Genomic DNA, 13,300 nt, shown 5'->3' with positions numbered 1-13,300 from the left:
AGTAAGAGGAAGGAAAAGAAGGAGAAAAGAAAAAAAGAAGGTGACTTTTTTCCCCCATGTCTCAAAAAATTTGAGCACTATGAGAGATCTCTGAGATAATTCCATTTCCATAGTTTATAGGGGACTGAAGAGTCCAAAGAGGTTAGATGAGGTGTCCAAGATCACAATGCTTGCTAAGAACAAAGCTAGTAACAAACTAGGTCTTCTGACCCTCATTCAGGGCCCCTCACACTGCACTGCCATGCTGGTTCCCAGTAAAGCAATTTAACTGAGGGAGCCAGTGAAAATACATTTTTCCATGAGGCAGACAATTGCTTTATTTATCATTAAAATGAATGTTCAATCATGGATTCTTAAGTAAAATGTGTAACTTAGAAATGATAGCTAATTGCTCTGGCCGGGTGACTCACTAGGTTGAGCATTGTCCCCTGCACCAAAGGCTGCAGGTTCAGTCTCTGATTGGGAGGAAAATGATCCATGTTTCCCTCTTCTTCCCTCTCCTTCCTGGTACAGCAATAAATACACAGGACAAATATTTCTATTCTCAACATGTATTATACTTATTGCATTTACATTGAATGTCTTCCCCCTAAACTCCCCAGTGGCTTCCTGGTGCTTAGACTCCTTTGAATGGTGGACACAGCACTGAGTGACCTGGGCTTCCTCTGAGGATTTGGTTCTCATCTTGCATCCCATAGTCCAACCGCACCAAGCCTATTGGTTTCTTAATTACATTCCTTTTCAAGGTGACCCTCTCCCCAACCCTGTTCTGCTGCTTTTGGTATCACCTACATGTATTTTAAGATTCAAGAATCATGTGTGACCAAAATCCATGTAAGAGAAGTAGATGACCTTAATTGGCCTATGTCTACTAAATAAACAGAATCAGTAATTAATAGCCTTCCAAAGAAGAAAGCACCAGGTCCTGATGGGTTTGCAATGTAGAGACTAAAAAATATAAAAGATCAATGAAACCAAGAGCTGGTTCTTTGAAAAGATAAGCAAGATTGATGAACCTTTAGCCAAACTCGTCAAGCAACAAAGGGAGAGGATCCAAATAAACAAAATAAAAAATGAAATGGGCAAAGTAACAACTGATCCACAGAAATACAAAGGCTTGTATAAAATACTATTAGCAAGTAGATGCCCACAAACTGGACAATGTGGATGAAGTGGACAAATTCCTAGAAAAATACAATATACCAAAACTGAATCAGGAAAAATCAGAAAACTTGAATAAGCCAATCACAACAGATGAAACTGAAGTAGTAATAAAAAACTTCTCTGGTTAGATGGCTTCATAGGAGAGTTTTATAACACACATACATCTTCTCCAAACTATTCCAAAAAATCCAAGATGAAGAAATACTTCCAAGTTCTTTGTTTTTAAAATATATATTTATATTGATTTCAGAGAGGAATGGGGAGGGATAGAGAGATAGAAACACCAATGATGAGAGAGAATCATTGATCGGCTGCCTCTTGTGTGCCCAACATTGGGGATCAAGCCCACAAACTGTGACTTCCTGGTTCAGAGGTCAATGCTCAACCGCTGAGCCATGCCAGCTGGGCCACTTTCAAGTTCCTTTTATGAGGCCAGAATTATCTCATTTTCCAAAACTAGATAAAGACACTACAAAGAAAGAGAATTATAAGCCAATATCCATGATGAATATAGATGCTAAAATCATCAACAAAATATTTGCAAATCAGATCCAACAATACATTAAAAAGATCATACACCATGACCAAGTGGGATCTATTCCAAGGTTACAAGGCTGGTACAATATTCACAAATCAATAAATGTGATACATCACATAAGCAAATTGGAAGACAAAAATCACAAGATCATATCAATTAATGCAGAAAAAGCATTCGACAAAATCCAACACCCTTTTCTGATACAACTGTCAGCAACGTGTGAATAGAGTGATCATATTGCAACATAATGTATGACATATATGACAAACATACAGCCAACATCATACTCAAAGGGCAAAAATGAAAACCATGTTCCATAAGAATAGGAACAAGACAGGAATGTCTGCTTTCACTATTCTTATTCAATACAATACTGGAAGTCCTAGTTGGAAGGGAGGAAGGAAATCAAAATTCTCTTTATTCACAGACGACATGATATTGTAAAGTAGAAAACTCTAAAGACTCCACCAAAAAACAACTAAATTTAATAAATGTATTTGGCAATGTAGCAGGATACAAAATTAACACACAGATATTGATGACATATTTATATACCAATAATGAATTCTCAGATAGAGGAACTGAAAAACAACCCCATTTACCATTGCAACAACAACAACAACAAAAAAAACCTAAGATATTTAGGAAGAAATTTAATCAAGAAGGTAAAAGACTTATACTTACAAAACTACAGGATGTTGAAAGGGAGATAGAGGATCAAGTAGAATATATCAAGTTTGTAGATTAGCAGAATCAATGTCATTAAAATGTCCATACTACCCAAAGCTCAACATGGTCTTTCTATATAATCCAGTCATTGCAAGACAGCAATTTACCCAAATGATTCGAAAACTCAGTTTGTACATCTGTACAAAGCACTGCATGTGGATATCTATAGAAGGTTTATTCATAAGAGCCAAAAATTGGGAGCAACCAAGATAAGTCCTGTCAGTGAATGGAAAAACAAGTGGAGATGCATCCATTCAATGGAATTTTATTTGACAATAAAAGGGACGAGCCATCAAGCCGCAATGAGCCATGGGGGAACCTTAACTACATATTGCTAATGAAAGAATCCAGCCTAAAACAGCTACCCAGGGCACGACTCCAACTCCATGACATTCCAGAAAGGCAAAATTACAGAGACCACAAACAGCTCCGGGGTTGCCTTAGGTTCAAGAGAAGGGCCTGAGGGAGGAACCGGCGGGCACAGGGGATGTTCAGGGACAGTGAAACCATCCCGTATAACACTGTCGTGGCGGACACACGACATTTTGCATTGGTGAGAACCCACAGAATGAACAACACAGGGAGCAAAACCTAATGTCAATGATCAGCTTTAATGAATAATAATGTATCAAGATTAGTTCAATCAATCATAACAAATGTACCACAAGAATGCGAGATGTAAATAATAGGGAAACTTGTGCAGAGGGACAGTGGGCATCTGGGAATTCTTTACTTTCTGCTCATCTTTCCTAAAAACTTTCAACTATTATAAAATAAAATCTACTATAAAAATTGTCCATAGTAAATAGAAAAACTTACTCATATCAAATTATAAACTATATATATGTTCACATATTCAGATAAAATAGCTATATATCTCTTTCCATGATACCTTTTCATGTTATGTTCTGTTATTTCCCCTCTCCTGATACAATGGTTCCACAGAGACTGACTGCTAATGGGAGGTGAGGAATGCAGACAGTTATGTTAAATTATGCTCATGAGACATGAAGGGCGCTGGGGCTGAGGGGGCAGTTGTGGGGGTCTGAAGGTCTAGGAAAGAATTATTTTTAAAGGATGTAACGGTTGCCAGCTATGAAAATACATAGTTAGTAGCTCATTGAATTTCATCCCTTAGCTAGTCCACTTTCAATAATTATAAATGGATACTTGAGTATAAAACTGCATAGCGACAGCATCTATCACATTTTCCTGATGAGTTACAATGTGAGAAAGCCAAAGGATCACATACCAGGTCATTGAGGCTGACCATGATGACATTCTGGTACTCTTCGCCGCTTTTACCTTCGAGCTCACAATCAGATGACGCGACTGGCAACAGAACGAGGATCAGGGGAGGAATTCCAAAGATATACCTGAAAGAAACTGAAGACAACAGCACATAAGAACCAGCTAAATGTTGTCTTGTGATCTGATTTGGTGGTGGCGTTTCAGTATTTCTAATCCTTGTACATGTATCCCCGGTTTTGGATAGAGTTGGAGGGAACTCTGAAACTCAATACTAAGTAACACCCAAAGCAGGGCAGACATTTAGTGTCTGAGTGTCTGTAGTGTTTTAACCAGGAATTACTGTTTGGGAAAGTGCAGCGCAGTGGTGGGTGCCCATAGAGTCTCTTTGCTTCTGGAAAACACCCCAGGATGTGAATTCAGTTTATCCAATTTCAACTTAAGTTGAACATCCCCACAAGGAAAGGCATCTACAGGTGAACAAGTAAACTAAGGACAGGTGAAAAAGTTACGCATTTTATGATCTATGGCCTGTGACTGCATATGGAAACCCAATGGTTGTCCAAGCATCCAGCAGCTTCCTGAGGTGGCGTCGCAGGTTGATCCCATGCTGACTCAGTGATTATATTTTTGCTTTTTAGTGATGGTTTACCCTTCCCAGAACTGTGGCAGCATTGACATTATATTTTGAGACTCCTTATCTTTTCAGTAGCTTCTGTTTCTAAGTACCCAGAACCCCTATTCTCTTCTGTTTAGCTTCTTGATGTGTTAGAAAAGCCCAATAAATAAGTTCACACCCTGTTAACTAATGATTTCTATCTGTTTTTTTTATAAGCCTTCCTAATTGGGGGCAATTATCTAATAAGAAAGAATCTATAATAATAAAAGCATAATATGCTAATTAGACCAGACACCCTTCCGGACGACCTTCTGCACGAGGCCAGGGCTGTGAGGGAAGCCCGGGGCCCGGGTGCCAGAGTATAGCCAGTGACAGTAGCCAGGGGGAGGAAGGTCTACTCTTGCATGAATTTTATGCACCAGTCTCTAGTTATCTAATAAAAAAGAATGAAATTATAAATGAATTATTTGGGGCAGTAGTAACAGACTGAACAGAAAGCCTGTGGCTCCCAGAGACATGAAAACTTGCTTATCTAGGAACTTGGTTCTTCATAAGCCTGTCAGAGTATCTTCTCTGCATCTTTCTGGAAAATCTTGGGCTATGCTGACAACATCTTTCCTGTGAATTTCCCAAATGAACTTCCACTGCACTTGTTGAGTGCAAGTCATTTCACATGTGTGCCTTCTCTGATTAAGAAGACAAACTATATCGCTAAGAACACAAGGTACTGATATCGTGACAAATACCTAAAGACTGATAAAAATATCACAGAAGTTTCCAATAACATTGTCGTTCATCCTATCATTATCCATCATGTAAGAATTGGTAGCACTCCCCAGTAAATTATGTGCTATTGGTGACCCATATTTTACACACAGAGGGAGTAGGCTGGGAAGCAAATCTGGGAACAAACATGGATCCTCCATGAATCTCATCCTCTTATGTCACTGACTCTTGACAAGGCAAGAGAAACAGAATGAGACATGATTCCATTCACTGCTTTGCCAAGAAATATCTACATACATGACAAGCAATAATCCACTTGGGAGGTGAATAGTAATGAGGACACCCGCTACCTTTCACTGAACACCTACCATGTGCCAAGCATTGTTAAGGTCATCTACATACTGTGTAGTTCCAAAGACCAAGAGAGTTTTGCAAGTTCATCTTTTTCTGAAACAGAGGTAGTAACTGTCAGGTCTGGATTTTAACCTGACCTTGCTGCCTCCCCAGGATTTGATCAGAAATGGCTACAATCTTTTGCTAACATGCAAGCACATTGGTCCGAATGCAGACCACTTCCGTGTAGTAGTTTCTAGCTCTGCAGCCTTCTTCTACTTCTGTTCCTGCATCCTGAAGATTCTCAAGCAGGATCACTAATGATTGACCAGGTCCTAACTTCATAACCAGACTTCTATGCATAGTAGAGAGATGACCTTTTCTGTGTCACCTTCCAGATGCCCACGTGGTGCATGCTGGGAGGAGTAGATGATAAAGGAAAGATTATAGAGCACGTAACTTGACATGACCTTTAAGGGAGATAAATACAATAAAGTAATAAGTACCAGCATGAAAAGAGGCATTTTTACCACTCTACATCAAAGCTATTTCAAAGGAGGTTGTTTTATGTTCTATATAGAGCACATATTCTATATGGGGTGTCCTCTTCACCCCAACTTTCAGTAATCAGTGCTTCCAAATTCCCATCAGCCTATTTCTTCATTGAGAGGCATGTCATCAATGACGACTTGGTGGAAAACTCAGTGTTTTTTTTTTTTTTTTTTTTTTTTTTATGAATCACAACTAATTACAAATTCTAAATCATAATTGGACTTGTCGATAAAGGGTGTCTTTTGTTGCCATTGTTGCTAAATAGGTTAGCCCCAGACAGACTGAGAGAAAGCAAAGTGTCCTGGGGCTTTTGTCTTGGTGTGATGTTAAGTTGTTGACTGAATGAATGACAGAATATCTTTTAAGCTTCACTCCCCTGATTTGTAAAATGAGAACTTTAGACTAAATGGTCCCTCCATGTCCTTCCGATTCTCAAACACCCAAAATTGTCATAATGTACCTGGCCATCGAAATGCAGTAACTTTTAGATTTGAAATCGCCTCCTGGACAAATGCAGCCCGGGCTTCGGACCCACAGCTCCTCATGACCTGCACTTTGGTCTGTAATGGAAGTCTTTTCTCATGGAGATAGTGACATGAATGTTGCTTTTACCATTGCCCCAGTAGGAAAAGAACTCTTACTTTGTTTTGTTTCAGAGTATATATAGATACCCACTCTTCCCCCAATCTTGCCATTTTCATTAGGTTACAGAAAAGATAAACCATAAGGAATAATGCAAGGCGAGCTGGGGCTTGTGGAATTTTCCTTAGATCTCCTGAAGGGATTGAAACTGGAGAATTTGTTTTCAGTGGGGAATCTGGTTAAACCAAAATGATGGCTGTCTAGAAATTCTTGATGGTTTTTAATGTAAGCCAAATAATACATTCAATCCTCAACTACTTAAGTTATGGGGTCAAAGTGAACATAAATAAGTTAGTTCCTACAATCCATCCAATTCAATTTTTCATCAGCCTTGAAGATCAATAAGTGTTAATTGATGGTCCATTATAGACATTGCATAGACTTGCTTTCATTGGGAATTTGAAAAAAATGGTCAAAAGACATTCCGGTTGGACTGGAAGACATGAGTGTATGTAATCTGGTCAACTGGCACAAGCAAATGGGTGAATAAAGAAAATGATAATGAAGAGTGGAAAACAGACATTTGTTGTATGGAAACCAGCTTTTAAGGTGATGCTCACATCATAAAGAAATCTAATAACTGCTCCAAGTATGTTCAGACTGGAATGTAAATTCCATCCACAAATCCCATGATAAATACTTAAACATTTCTGAAATCAACCTATGACATTGCATGTCATATTTCACAACCACTTCATGAGGCAAGTATTATATACTAATATGCTAATTATTAGTATTTTTTCAGATGAAGAATCTGGAGCCCAAAGAATCTTGTTTGACATATATATATATATATATATATATATATATATATATATATATATATATGGTGGCTGATAAGCAAGATTCAAAGCTAGGTGTGCCAGGTGGAAGAGTCTAGAAACTCAGCTTTTAGCCACCAAGCTACCCTCTTCCTAAAGAAACCGTTGTGTGGTCAAAGGGAATGTGCACCACCGCACCTTGCTCCTCGTGGACTCACCGAGTTACTTCCTGGCCAAGCTCGGGACCCGCATCCTCCTCTCCTCTCAGGAAGAAGGACACGCCAGGGTATGTGGCAGAGGTGAAGCAGAAAAAAAAAAGCTCACATGTGAATATGACATCTAAGTTAGTCCTACAAAGCGGCCTTTTCCATTTTTGTTTAGGATGTTTCAACATTGATGTGGTGCTTGTTCAGGATTTCTGATCTTTCTCAGGTTGCTGTTTTCCTTACTAATCCATTTTTTTTTTTTTTCTGGTACTCAGCACAGTTGAGGACCACATAATAGGTCCTCAGTAACTTCAACTCCCAAAGAAGGAGCAAAGAAAAAGGATAAAGCTTCTAGTGAAATCTATTGGGGGGAAAAATGTGCAGAAAGTCACTTGCAGTCATTATTCAAAGTTTAGAGTTCCGGCATTGCTGATACTTTATGGTACATGATCCATACAGACACGTTTCAGCAATTAAAGGCTCCTTGTTCATGACGGACACCCTGGCTTCCTTTCTTTGTTTCAGCTTTCTCTTCAGGCCACAGGTGATGCAAGGAGCAGACAGAACCAGAGGGATCCAGACAGGGAAACTGCAGGAGACCCGTGGGGTGGGCAGTGTAAGGAAAACAGGAATAGACCTAAGTTTTAAAACAGATTTAAGTAGTTCTTTTTAAAGAATTGATTTGGGAGAGAAACACTAGTTGCCTCCTGAACACACCTTGACCAAGTATCAAACCCACAACCTGTGTGTGTGCTCTCAACCAGAATCGCACCCGGACTCCTTGATGCTTTGGAAGATGCTCCAAGCTACTGAGCCAGCCGGCCAGGGCAGCACAGGGCGGTATACAGCCTAACTTCTATCTCTCCACCAACCTCCTGAGGACGCCCATCATAACCCCCTCCAAATCCGCTTCTACCCTGTGACCCCCGCCCCTTTATTTCCTCACTGATCCGGGAATTCTGGGCTAGGACAATTCTTGATTCTTTCATTCTGGTGAGAGGGGAAGAGCTCTTTGGATCCCTCAGAGCCAGGAAAGTGCACAAACCAGGCATCAAACGGACCAGCAAGCGGCTCCCTATGCCGGCACCCTCGCCCGCACCCTCCCCCACACCCTCAGGCTCCTTTGGCTGAAGAGAGTATTCCAAGTTCCCCCAGCAGATCCGTTTCCCTCGCTTCCCTCTGTCTCATTTCTCCTTCCAGTAAACTTTGGGGTTCTTTGCACTGGCTGCCAGCGGAGCCCAGCAAACCCTCTCTGCCCTGGTCCATGTGAAGTCCGCATTTGGCACAGATAAAATAGATGCGATCTCAGCAAGAGTCTATCATTTGGAATTATGCATATTTAATCCTGCCGCTACCAAGGAGCCCCCAAATAGCAAGAAACAGAAACCCCACACTGGCCGCTCGCGGGGACCGCGGGAGGACCTGGTTCCCGGCAAAGGCGCGCGGTCCAGCCCCGTCGGAAACTCCCCGGCCCGCGGCGGGAGGACAGCGGGGCTTTCCAGGGACCGGTCCCCGGGTTTAAAAGCCGCCCGTGGGCTCCGCGCTCTCACTTCTCCCGGAGCCGGGGCCGCTGGCGCTCCAGCCGCCCGCCCGCCGCCCGCGCCGTGAGTAGCCGTCGGGCGCGCCCCGAGCGAGGGCCGGGGAGCTGGGCGAGGGGACCGAGGGCAGCGGGGCTGGGGACCGACCTGGGGACTGACCTGGGGACCGACCTGGGGACCGACGGAGCCCCGGCTCCCCCGACGGCCGGCGCGGAGGCTGCGCCGGGGCCGGGCCGGCCGCCCAGGTGCCGGTGGCTCCGGGCCAGGGACGCCGCGCGGCTCCGCTGCCCGTGGGAGAGCCGGTGCGCCCGGCGGGTCCAAAGGGCAGGGCCCAGCTGCTCCCCGACGCGCCTGGGCGCGGGGCCCGAGCCCCCGGCGTGCGTGCCGGGCGCGCGGACTTGGACTTGTGCACGGAGCGGGGCGCGGAGCGGAGCGGGGCGCTTACCATGGACCATGGTCTGCGGGGGGCGGCGTGGTCATGATGACCGCGGCTGCAGCTCGAGCGGGCTCTCGCAGGCCATGCTCACTGCCGGGACCCCGGGCTGCGCGGCGGCGCCGGGAGGCGGGCCGGGCGGCCGTCTCTGCGGCCGGTTCCTCTGCCCCACGCCGCGCCCGCCGCTGCATCCATCCCAGGGGGCGCGGCACACGCCACGGCTGCTCTGGGCTCGGCCTTCTTTCCCCCAGAACTTCCGTAGGATCCGCCGCAGTGCACTTTCAGTTTCTACTTCGCGCCGGGGCTGCAGGTTCCAGCTGCGGGCTCCTGGTCCCGCGCCGCCAGCGCCCCCCTCCCCTCCCGCGCGCACCTGCGTCCTCCCCGGGCGCGTCCTGGGCACCGGGGCCGCCGCCGGAGGAGGGCGCCGCGGGAGGACCCCGGGGGTTCCGGGCGGGACACTTTGCCGGTGACCTCTAACCGCCTTGGCAGAGCCAGGCCACTGCGACCGAGGCCGCTGGGGTCGCAAAGCATAGGCTGCCACCGCGTCCACGGGGCGACACAGGTGCAGGGCGAGAGCCGGGCGAGTGCGGGCTGAGGCCGCGGGGAGGGCGGCGCTCTCCTGCCGTGGGTGTGGCGGACAAGGACAGCGTCTTGTGAAATGTCATAGGCTGGTGTTTTGTGATCAGAGACATGATTGCTATTCCGTTTACTCACAGCCCCAGCGAATTGTGCAGAAAAGCCAACAGGACGCCAAGTTCATGGACAAGGGAACTGAGGAGGTGGAGAGGGTCCTGTCCTCAGGCCCTGGATTCCCGCCCAGCAGCCCCTCTCTGCCGTCTGTGTGCGTGCACCTGCCCAGGGGATACTGCACAGAAGTAACCCTGTGGTCCACCTGCCATATCTTTGTGGCCGTGGGAATCAGAGCCCCAACGAGTCGGGGGAAGTGGAGTCTATCACAGTTAAATAACCGTGACTTTGACGTCTATCTGAGTTGGCTAAGAAAGCACGCTTTCCCTTTGGACCGCTTGTTACTGAGGAGTTAATACCACACCCCATCCTTCCCCCCCTCCCCCTCCCCCAGGCCTGAACTAGCTAGCTATGACTGTTCTGCTTTGGTTTGGTTTTTGATATTTTGCAGAAACTCTGCTTAAGTGAAGGTGGGTAGTGTAATGGTTATAATAACTCTGATAATAAGGGCTGTTACGTGTGGGTCATTGGCTCTGGACTGGGTTTTCTTACCTGCCCTTCACAGATGTGGGATTTGAGTAACTCGGCAGAGCTCACTTTGCTAGTTGGTAACAGAACTTGGACACAAGCCCGTCCCATTCTGGCTCCGCAGCGCGTGCCTGGAACTCAGTGTTAGAAGTTCTTAGAAAGAACTTCGGAACTGATGCCAGGAGGGGGACAGGGCCGTGCCGGGAGGGGACAGGGCCAGGGTCCTGTGGGCACGCCTTTGCCCCAGCGTGCGGACAGTCAGAAGGCTGTGAGTTCTGAGCAGGAGCTCCCTGGGCTAGAAGCATTCCAGTCCATAAGATGTGAGGGAAAGGAGCGGAGGAGAGAACAACAATGAAAGAGAGTGAGAAGAGTTGTTCAAACCTGAAACTTGGATCCCTCATTCCTTTTAGTCTCACATTCCGCATCCAATCCAGAGGCAGGTCCAGTCAGCTCTGCTCCTAGAACAAACCCGAATCCAGCCTCGGTGCTCCAGGATTGCCCATGGGCACACCACGAACACCCTGCTGCCAGGATGGTCCCCCCCTCTCAGCGGCAGGGTGCCTGATTTACACTCGCCACCCTCTGAGACTGTCCTCTGGCCCTTAGCATTGTCCCAGGCCTGAGGTGCTGGGTGTCCTGGGCTCTGCTGCCCGCTCTGACCTGGGCCCCAGCCACACTGGCCTGCTTCTCCCCTGTCCCAGCCACGCTCCCTCCCACTGGGAACAGTATCCAGCTTTCAGAGCATTCAGACAGCACTGCCCAGGGACAGCCTGAGAGAGAACCAGGAAGTGACAAAATGTGAATGAGAACATGGATGGAAGAGAGGATGTGAGGGCAAATGGACAGGAGGAGGCCAGTGAGAACAGGAGAGGGACGGGTGGACAAAGCTGAGTGTTGCCATGTGACTGGAACCAAGAGTGAGGTGCCCCGTGGAGACGGAATCCTAACTGGGAATTCTGTGCCCAAGCACACTAGGCTGGCTATTTATTTACTTAAAATCCCTGACAGTGGCATTGAGGCACAGACATTGCATCAGCCTGCACTTTTTTGTTTTACTTTTCAGGGACAAATAAAAGATCATCTACCAATAACTTCTTCAGGAGAAATAACTTCCATCTTCCTTTTTTTTTTTTTCCCCCCCCACAATCACCACAAATCCTGTCATTAGTGAACTTTGAGGAAGCATGAGGTGAAATTATTCAGAGCTCCAGGAGAGATGTAAATTCCTCACTCTCTTTGAACATATTCATAAAAGATTTGGAATTTTTGTTGTTGCATGAAAGTGGGCACATTCTCACCACATCAAGTTATTATGTATGAGAGGGGCTAGAGTCTATCTACAACAGTGTTTTTCAACCTTTTTTGGGCAAAGGCACACTTGTTTCATGAAAAAAATCACGAGGCACACCACCATTAGAAAATGTTAAAAAATTTAACTCTGTGCCTATATTGACTATATATAAAATAATTCTCTTGAATAGGAATCAAATAAACACAAAGAAAGTATTTTATAATTACTTTATTATGAAATATTAAGTAAACAAAATAGTGAAAAATTATAAAATTCTTGTCTTGTCTGCACCTACGGCACACCAGGCAACAGCAGTTGAAAAACGCTGATCTACAATAATAAAATGGTAATATGCTAATTAGACCAGACAAAGCCCCAGCAGAGGGGGCCTGAGCCCTTGCATGAATTTTGTGCATCAGGCCTCTAGTTTATGTATTAATTGATAAAATCGGGTTCTTGTATAGAAGTAAGGAAGGATGGAACCAAGAAACCCAAGATCTCTGATCTATTTTTTTCTTATGATTCATTCAATTCCCTGTCTATTAGAGAATACCATTTGTAAAAATTTCCAAAAGAACATTTAAATGAGTGGCTGGTATTTTGATAAACTGAACATTTTTTTCATAAGACAAGGATAAAATGTCTTGTGAAATTTTATATGCTGATGTTTTGTGATTAGAGAAATGATTGCTATTTCGTTTTACTCATAGCCCCAATGAGTTGTGCAGAAAAGCCAACAGTATGCCAAGTTCATGAATTATTATAATCATAAATACTAAGAAGGAAGATAACATCTCAGAATGATTAGTACAATGTAATAGAAAAATTTAAATAAGATATGAAAGTCAGTTAAGATAGTTGTTGAATGTTAACCAATGTCTTTTTAAATGTTCTACACAGTCTTCAATCAAAATAGACAATTATTGGTAACCTGAAAATATTTTCTTAATTGTCTGAACTATTTTTATCCACCTGTGACTGTTCTTGATAGTCTGAGATCTGAATGCTAGCTGTTGTTCTGTCTATGGATATTTTCTGAAGTTTCTATGACTTAATTTTCCAGGAATGCTATTTTACATATTCAAACATATACACACACATACATACATACACACACACACAAGACTTTTTAATGGGCATGTGTTCTGTGTACTGGCATAGAGGCCCATGTGGTGCTTAGAAGGGCTCCATGCTTGTTTCAATGCTCTGCTGTCTTGAAATTCTTAATTATTTTTAGACAAGGGCTCTCTCATTTTCACTTTGCACTGGTCCCCGCAAATCTCTGTAACTACTTGTGTACACACA

General features: G+C 44.5%; 1 protein-coding gene across 3 annotated transcripts in view; it reads right to left on the bottom strand.

Moving 5' to 3' along the window:
- IL7 (interleukin 7) overlaps nucleotides 1-11,974 on the bottom strand; it is a 51,055-nt gene extending 39,081 nt beyond the window's left edge. Inside the window, exons 1-2 of one of the 3 annotated variants that reach the window (XM_084864335.1) lie at nucleotides 9,502-11,974; nucleotides 3,684-3,817 (exon numbers count right to left, since the gene is read on the bottom strand). In XM_084864335.1, coding sequence (XP_084720461.1) covers nucleotides 3,684-3,817; nucleotides 9,502-9,511 — 144 coding nt within the window. In that variant the 5' untranslated portion in view covers nucleotides 9,512-11,974. The remainder of the gene's footprint in view (nucleotides 1-3,683; nucleotides 3,818-9,501) is intronic. The other 2 variants (XM_084864334.1, XM_084864333.1) reach the window with 2 other exon arrangements.
- Nucleotides 11,975-13,300: the final 1,326 nt, after the last annotated feature.

The sequence above is a fragment of the Pipistrellus hanaki genome (genome assembly GCF_964339955.1).
Source record: "Pipistrellus hanaki genome assembly, chromosome: 17".
In the NCBI taxonomy this organism is placed as follows: Eukaryota; Metazoa; Chordata; class Mammalia; order Chiroptera; family Vespertilionidae; genus Pipistrellus; species Pipistrellus hanaki.
This window is presented reverse-complemented; position numbering and strand designations above follow the sequence as displayed.